This window comes from Chiloscyllium punctatum, chromosome 25 (assembly GCF_047496795.1).
Source record: "Chiloscyllium punctatum isolate Juve2018m chromosome 25, sChiPun1.3, whole genome shotgun sequence".
Classification (NCBI taxonomy): Eukaryota; Metazoa; Chordata; class Chondrichthyes; order Orectolobiformes; family Hemiscylliidae; genus Chiloscyllium; species Chiloscyllium punctatum.
In genome coordinates, this window is record NC_092763.1 from 70,776,362 (window position 1) to 70,785,541 (window position 9,180).

Genomic DNA, 9,180 nt, shown 5'->3' on the forward strand with positions numbered 1-9,180 from the left:
TTTGTTGGCAGGCAATTTGGTTGCAAGAGGCATCATATCCAATCTAAGTGTTGCTAAAAGTAGTTTGAACTGGAAGCCAGCCGAATGGATAAGCAGCAGGATCAAGGTCACTTTCTCAGCCCAAGAGCATGATAACCATTTTCTCAAAAAAAAAATCAGTCAACACCAAAAGCAGCAACTGCTTCACTGATCCTACCCTCTTCATTACTCAGGGCTTTTGGTACACATGGTACCCCCTACCTCTGGGCCAGGTGGTCTAGATTCAAATCGCTTTCCTTAGACAATGATTGAACAGGTTGACTAAATAGAGATAGAAATACTGATTCAATATGGATCGGTGAAACTGAAGCAAAACAGCTACCAGTAGAACAGAAACCATCCAAGTTAAAATAATGCTTAATAGGACTGACTTGCCTTTCCCAAGAATCATGCAAACTTTCAATTCAAGGGAGATTTGCACCTCATCCACCTTAAACATTCACTAAGTCTCCAGACAATCTGCAAGAGATAGAGCAACTCTTTCAACAGCACTTTCCAAACCTACTATCTACCTGTGCTCTCTAGACCAGGCCAGCAGCTGTATTGGAAAACCAAGTCACACCACCTTGACTGTAATTAGCATTCATTGTTGCTGGATCAAACTTCTGGTTTCTTTAGAAGTCATACCTGTACTGGCTGGATTTCAGTAACTGAACCAGAGGGGGGAATTGACAAATGGCAACCCAGTGTCTCCCACATATTATGAAAAGGATTACATTTAGCCTTTCAAAATGGTCTCCTGGCTATTATGGGTATAGTGATCAGAGAAACATTTGTCCAACTTGCTGCATCATAAGTGCATATTCATAAGATCCTATTCCATTCTTGAATTGAAGGCTCCAATGTCTAAAATTTCATATCTAAACAAAGGAAAACAGTTTCAATATTGTAGTTGTCCTGTCAAATTGAGGGGGAGAAATAAGGACTGCAGATGCTGGAGTACCAGAGTTGCTCCTCAGATGCTGCTGGCCTGCTGTGGTTTCCAACACCACATTTTTCAACTGCAATATTGATGCTTTTTGCTTTATGTAGAATAACTCTACAGACAGAAGTATTGACCCATTAATTGTACATTTCAGATCACTCACATGGAAACTCAAGTAAATATCAGGAAAGGTTAAGCACTTAAATAGCCACAATTTTTGTACATTAAAGTTGTAGAGAATTTCACACCATCCCAACATGTTAACACCAGTTAATCTAAAACAGTTGTAAATAGACTTCTGGCAGCTCCATCACACTGTCTGCCAAAAATAAGATACAGCCATGCAAATCTCTGGCATCAAGTTGCAGCAGTGTTCAATTCACCCTTCAGTAAAGATGGATAAAATTTACAGGCTGACAGCTAAATTTCAGATTAAAATGTATTGTATTCAAAATAGACACCTCAGTGAAACATTGCCAATGCCCACTCAGCTAGAGGATCCTCTGACATGATGATTGCAAGGTCCCAATTATTGAATGCCAGATAACTTCGTTTAGCCAATTAACCAAATGAAATACTGCCTGTCCACATCCTTCAGATAGAGGATCCTCTATATATGCTTTAGACAATCTAAAATACATAATCTATATGCAGTTTAGAGTAGTGAACAAAAAGGTGAAGAAAATCCACTGAAATTCCGGAAGACGACATTTGGGTGAACAGTTTTTATCAGCTACTTTGCTGTATTAAAAACATTGCAATACTACAAGCTAGCAGCAAAATCAGTTAGAAAACAGCTGTTAAAAGTGAATCAGAATTGCAACAGTGGACACTTTCACCTTTTGAATTCTACAACTTCACACTCAGTGACATGAAGGGATTACCCAACATTCAACAGAAGACTTCATTCTTCAGTACCAGATTCAATGAGAAGATTCCACTGACACAAGACAGCAATCATTTACAGTCTTTTATTTTTCTTTAGTTACAGTAATTTAAAAAGATCAGTTGGATGAAGCAATTTAGACCCAGCAGTATGGAATGACAATAAGTTTAGAGAATGATTGTGGTCACTTAATGGTCACTTCATAACCCAAACCAGAAGATACCAGATGGGTCCCCATAAATAGGTGTAACTTTTAACAGTCCATGAATGTACAAGATATGTTACAAGTACAACACTGGTGCACATAACATTGACATCTGACCATTTAGACAAACTTCTTGAATTCATCATACAAGACCAGCACAAAAGCACCACCCATGCCTCTGAGCACATTGGACCAGGCACCCTTGAAGAAAGCTCTGCCACCCTCATCCCGAAAGATCTTCCTCCAGCAGTCAACTGTTCCTTTGTACATGATATCAGCTGAAAGTAGAAAATTATTTTGGTCATTTCTTCCTACATCAACTGCAAAATTATAAAACACTCCTAGCAATTAAGTATTATACTGGGATAACTGAAGGGAAGTAAATTCAATAACTACTTGCACAAGGATAATCAATATTTACAGTCTAAGCCCACAGAATCTACTTTGCATCAATATGACCAACTAAAGCCTTTTGGAAAAAAGAATCCCTTCAGGCCTACCACAAGCATTTTAGAGCTGTAAGGAAGCAACATTAACTTCTGGTTGATGTTCTTAGATATTTTATTAATAGGCCATACTTAGATTTCCTACAGTGATGGAAACAAGCTCTTCAGCCCAACAAGTCCACACCAATCCCCTGAAGCGCAACCCACCCAGACTCATTCCCTTACATTTACCCCTGACTAATCCACCTAACACTTTGGGCAATTGAGCATGGCCAATTCACCTAACTGCACATCTTTGGATTATGGAAGGAAACCAGAGCACCAAGAGGAAACTCATGCAGCAGGGAGAATGTGTAAACTCCACACAGATGGTTGTAGAGGCAGGGATTGAACCTGGGTCCCTGGTGCTATGAGGCAGCAGTGCTAACCACAGCCACCATGTTGCCCCATTCTTTCACAGGGTTGAATATTGCGAGATTCCCTGAACACTAGTGCATTTCGATATAGCACAGGTTGCAATGGCTCAATAAAGCAGCTCCACAACTCCTTCAAGGGCAATTTGGAAGACAAACAGTTGAGCATTAGAGACAATAACAAATCAAAAGCACATCAAGCATCAACCTACCTCCTTTCCGACCAGACTGCATCATCATACGACGACGGACTGTGTCAAATGGATAGGAAGTCACACCAGCAACAGCAGTCACCGTCTGAGCTATCATCCAACTGATCACAATGTGAGTGTTCTTAGGGTCAGGGAGCATTCCTAGGGGCAAAAAGATAGTTCAATCACATCTGAAGCACTAGAGATGCAGGTCAAGTCAAACAGACAAGTGTTTCAATACATACCTTTAGCAGTATCATAGATGCCAAAGTACGCAGCTCTGTAAATGATGATGCCTTGTACAGACACATTGAAGCCTTGGTACAGCCCCCTGAAGCCATCTGACTTGAAGATCTTGCTAAGACAGTTACCCAACCCTGTGAACTCCCGCTCTGTGGCAGATTTCCCAACATCAGCAGCCAGACGTGTTCGGGCAAAGTCAAGGGGGTAGACAAAGCAGAGCGATGTAGCACCAGCAGCACCACCAGAAGCCAGATTACCAGCAAAGTAACGCCAGAATTGTTTCTTGTCAACTCCACCAAGGAACATCTGCTTGTACACATCTTTGAAAGCAAAGTTCAGTGCCTGGGTGGGGAAGTATCTGATCACATTGGCCAAATTACCACGCCAAAAGGACAAGAAACCTTGCTCTCTCGGAATGCGTACAACACAGTCGATGATCCCCTTGTATTGCTGTTCGGCAGCAATCTGTTTGCTTGCATGTTGCACCTGCAATTGAGAAAATAAATTAAGTCACGTCAAATCCAATTTCAAAATTGGAAAGACAGCCAAGCTTAAAATGCAGCTGCTGGACACGTCAAATTTAAAAAGCTAGAGAAATTTTACATCTGGTAGCATTTGCTGAAGAGGTGGGATTAATATTTCGAGTCCAGTATAACTTCTCATTGGAAAGAGAATGAGAAGAGTTGTTTGCCCTCTTGAATAAGATGCCAGTACATCATTAGAATATAGTTACACCACAACAGGAAGGCTGGGTTTACTGGACGGACGACTTTGACCGATCCAGCAGAAGGTTATTGGACGGCGGGCTTATTAAAATCTCAAAAGCTACACCTTGGGCCTACCTTTAGGAGATTTGAAAGGCCAAAGACTGTACTTTTGTCCTTCCTCAAGTCAACCTTGAGAAGGTGAACGGTCTTTTCGACCGACTGCAGTCCCTGTTTACGTACAAAAGGCGAAATCAAAGAAGGTAGTTAGAGGGTGGTGACCCAATGAAGGGAGAGGGGCTTCCAAGTGGCATCTGCTTGCCCAGTTCAAGCAGAGTTTGTAGAATTCCTACCATAACAGAGTCCGAAGCTGCGGGCAAATCGCTCTTGCGCATGACCTTCCAAGGTAGAGCGGTATTACCCATCCTACAGGGCGGCTTTTGATGAGACATATTTGGGACGGAGAAAAACCGGTCTCTGGTCCTCAAAAGGAGGTGGGACAAAGCAACCAGACGAGACAAAGTCGGCCCTTCGAATGAACATTCCGCCAAGGATAAACGCTTCCAAAAAAGTGGCGCTTTTACAGAATACAAAAGGAACCGGAGGACTCCGCAAACGCCCGTATAAAATGGGAGGGGGTTTTTTAAATGCATGATGGCGGCATCCACTCGCGTGTGGAGTCGGGGCGGAACATCTCGGCGCAAAGACTTCAGAAAAAAAAATCTCCCAAGCCCCAAGAACACTTCCTGCAGCGTTAAACCAGCGCCACTACCGAACGGTAAAGAATGAACTTCCCACCCCCCCCCCCAAAAAAAAATTGCCCCAGATTAATGATGTTGGGGGGGGGGGGGGGAAAGAAGAGGAGGGGAACTTCGCTCCGGATTGTACTCCCCGGGTTCGGGATGCAATGGGGCCTTCAACTGCATCCGCTCCATCAGCGAATCCTCAGCCAACAGGCCGCATTCCTCCTTCTCCTTGTCACGACCTTGATTGCCTCAAGTCACATCCTCAGCCTTCACAATTCCTCCCCCAAAGCCTTCACGTTTTCCCAAAAAAAAGAAGGCAATAAAACATTTGGAAGAGCCGACGCTTCGATTCTATTGACCCCAGAACTAGATGTCCACCTTATGAACATTAATGACCCTCGTCCACACTGTGGGGGGGGGGGGGGGGGGGTTTAGGTTGACATTTATTTGCTGCAGGGGGATACGATAGGGTTAGGAACAGAGGATAAAGGAAAAAAGGAAGCACAGCTCCATTTTGCATTTGCTCAGGACGCGGGTCAGAAGGAGTGAAATGGGAATACGAGGCCGACAGGCAACCGGCTCCCTTTTCAGTCGCTGGGAGCGAACTGTAACTACAGTAAAACATTGTAAAAAAAAGCAAAACGTCAGAGACTACGCCGAATCTGCGCTAATGCAGGCAGTGAGCAGCCCCGGAGACTGAATGGATTACAGTACCTGCAGCAGGAGCTTCACTCTTTCGATAGGAGCCACCGCTGTCTTGGAAATTGCAGCAGCCACGCCGCCAGCGAGGAAATCCTTAGCGAAACTTATAAGCTTATCAGTTGCCATTTCCTGTTCTTCTTTCTTGCGAATTTAAATGCTTGCTTTTTCTCCCCCCCTGTAAATTTGATCCTGTTCCTGCTCTCCTGCCCCCACCGACTTGCAAAAGACTTTGCAGCAGAGCACAAACTCACTTTCTAAAGCTTCTGCCGGCGCCGATGAAATGGCCGAATTTGCGGCGGAAGTGAAGCTTTTAAGCGGCGTAGCGCCGGCGCGTCTCCTCCCGGGGTGCGGTGTGACGCCGCTGATTGGCTAGTACGGACGCCACCCGCTTTCTGATTGGGTAATCCTGGTCCTCCCTGTTCTCTGATTGGCCATCGTGGGCACTACCCGTTTTCCAATTGGACAATCCTGGTGCCACCCGCTTTCCGATTGGATAGTCCTCCCTTCACCGGGGAGCGCCTCTTTGACGGATTGGCTTCAAGTGGGGATCCCGCTAACTGATTGGATAGACTGTTGAGCCTTCTGTTATTTGATTGGTCAAGCAGCTTGGTATCTGATTGACTGGCGAGCCCCTAAAGGTGACAATGTCCCCTAAATGTAACCATGGGCTTCTCAGTAACCACCCGGAACGGAGTCTGTAATTACACTGTTATACTGCAGTGAAACATTGAAAGGGAGAGAGAATCACTTCACAAAATCCTGAACGGTCACAGTATTATTGTTTATGAGTTGTGATTGGGACGTGCCGGTGTTGGACTGAGATGTACAAAGTTAAAAATCACACAGCACCAGGTTATAGTCCAACAGGTTTACTTGGAAGCACTAGCTTTTGAAGTGCTGCTCCTTCATCAGGTGGTTGTAGGAGCAGCGCTCCGACTGGTGTGTGATTTTTAACATTATCATTGAGTTGCTTTTTCCTTAAATCATTTTATTTGTCCTGCATTGAACTGGACTGCTGTTTTTCTTAGTTTACTTCCAATGTGTTTCGTGTAAACTTGGTGATTGTACAAAAGTAAACTATTAAAGGAACGTAAACTGCCATATGGAAATCAGAGTCAATTCACTGTCTTTGTTTTCGAACTTTTGAACAAGACTTATGCCGTCTAACTTTTTTAGCCCCAACTTTAGCTCCAGTACAAGTGTTTTACGTTTCAGGATCCATATCCTTGTACCCATAATTAATTGATTCATATATTTGATAAGATTACACTGGGTCTGCTACATCAAGAAATGTTCAAACCTTTTTCCTCTGGCAGAGTCAGCATTGAACTGAATTGAATTTATTGTCACGCGTACCGAGGCACAGTGAAAAGCTTTGTCTTGCGAGCAATACAGGCAGATCACAGAGTTAAGTAGCACAGATAGGTAAATAGTGGCGAAAACAAAAACACAGGTACAGGCAAATGTTAAGCATTTGTGAGTCCATTCAGTAATCCAACAACAGTAGGATAGAAACTGTTACAAAACGGGTTGGTGTGTGCGTTCAGTACCTTCTCCCCGATGGTAGAGGTTGTAGAAGAGCATTGCCAGGGTGGGATGGATCTTTGAGAATGCTGATGGCCTTTCCTTGACAGCGGGCCTGTTAGATGGATTCTATAAATGGGAGGTTGGCCTTTGTGATTGTTTGGGCCGAGTTCACCATTCTCTGTTTCATGAAAGGGAAATTGTGTCTGAATAATTTATTAGAGTTTTGCCAGTAAGTCCCAAACAGATTGGATCAAAGGGAACCAGTAGGTGTGTTGTATTTGGACTTCCAGAGCGCATTCAAAAAGGTAGCGCACAAAAGCTTGTCAGAAGATAAAAGCCCAAGATATTGGAGATAGCATATTGGCATGGTAGAGAAATGGCTAATCGGCAGGAAACAGTGAGTTCTTTAAGAGGTGCTTTATCATGTTGGTGACCTGTGACCAATGGGGATCAATGCTGGTGCAACATCTGTGTACAATATATATTAATAACTTGGAGGAAGGAAGCAAATGTGGTGGAGCCAAATTTGTGGACAACACAAAAATAGATGGAAAGGCAAGTTCAGAGAGGGATACAAAGAGTAGTTTACAGAGAGATAGTGATAGGTTAAGTAAGTGCGCAAACTGTTGACAAATGGAATATGGTATGGGAAAATGTGAAGTTCTTCATTCTGGAAGGGAGAACAAAAGAACAGTATCGTTTAAGTGTAGAAAAACTGCAGAAAGCTGCAACACCTGGGGACTTGTACTTATGCACAAAACATAGATAGCTAGTACACTGGTGCAGCAGGTAATTAGGACAACTGATGCAATGTTGGTCCTTATTTCAAGACAGTTGGAGTATAAGAATAGGGTAGTCTTACTATAATTATACAAGATGCTGGTGAAACCACACCTGGACCATTGTGAGCAGTTTTGGTGCCCTTATTTAAGGAAAGAAATCACCAACTGGAGGAGTTCAAAGAAAGTTCACTAGTACAATCGCTGGTATGGAGGGATTGTCTTATGAGTAAAGGTTAAACATATTGGGTTTCTACTTGTTGGCATTTAGAAGAATGAGAAGTGATTTCATTGAAAAATATAGGATCCTTAAGGAGCTTGACAGGGTAAATACTGAGAGGATGTTTGCCCTCATAGACCAGAAGGCATAGTTTCAGAATTAGAGGCATCAATTTAAGACTGAGATGACAAAGAATTTCTGCTCTCAGAGAGTTATGAGTCTTTGGAACTCATAGAGATTTTGGGACCCCTTGCAGAGATATTTTTAATGATTGACAGCCATGGGAGCAATGCCAGAAGACTGGATGGTGGCTAATGTTGTGCCATTGTTTAAGAAAGGCTGCAAGGAAAAGCCAGGGAACTACACACCGGTGAGTCTGACATCAGTGGTGGGTAAATTGCTGGAGGGGATTATGAGAGATAGGATTTACACAAGGAGGTTGAGCAATTCATCAACTTCACCAACACAATCCACCCTGACCTTAAATTTACCTGGACCATCTCTGACACCTCACTCTCCTTCCTGGACCTCTCCATCTCCATTAATGACAACCGACTTGACACCGACATTTTTTACAAACCCACCAATTCCCACAGCTACCTGGATTATACCTCTTCTCACCCCACCTCCTGCAAAAATGCAATCCCATATTTCTAATTGCTCCGCCTCCGGCGTATCTGCTCCCAGGAGGACTAGTTCCACCACAGAACACACCAGATGGCCTCCTTATTTAGAGACTGCAATTTCCCTTCCCATGTGGTTAAAGATGCCCTCCAATGCATCTCATCCACATCCGACACCGCCCACCTCTCCAACCGTAACAAGGACAGAACCCCCCTGGTGCTCACCTTCCACCCTACCAAATTTTGTATAAACCAAATCATCTGATGACATTTCCGCCACCTCCAAACAGACCCCACCACCAGGGATATATTTCCCTCCCCACCCATTTCTGCCTTCCGCAAAAACCATTCCCTCCGTGGCTACCTGGTCAGGTCCACGCGTCCCCCCCCCCAACAATCCACCCTCCTATCCTGGCACCTTTCCCTGCCACCGCAGGAATTGCAAAACCTGTGCCCACACCTCTTCCCTCACCATCATCCAGGCCCCAAAGGAGCCTTCCATATCCATGGAAGTTTTACTTGCACATCCAC

At 43.9% G+C, this 9,180-nt stretch overlaps 1 protein-coding gene across 1 annotated transcript; it reads right to left on the bottom strand.

Moving 5' to 3' along the window:
- Positions 1 to 1,921: 1,921 nt before the first annotated feature.
- Positions 1,922 to 5,788, bottom strand: slc25a5 (solute carrier family 25 member 5). The gene is made up of 4 exons (XM_072595525.1): positions 5,513 to 5,788; positions 3,351 to 3,834; positions 3,127 to 3,267; positions 1,922 to 2,333 (listed from the first exon to the last, which is right to left on the bottom strand). Exons 1-4 carry the CDS (start codon positions 5,624 to 5,626, stop codon positions 2,176 to 2,178), a joined length of 897 nt encoding a protein of 298 aa, XP_072451626.1. The 5' UTR covers positions 5,627 to 5,788; the 3' UTR covers positions 1,922 to 2,175.
- Positions 5,789 to 9,180: the final 3,392 nt, after the last annotated feature.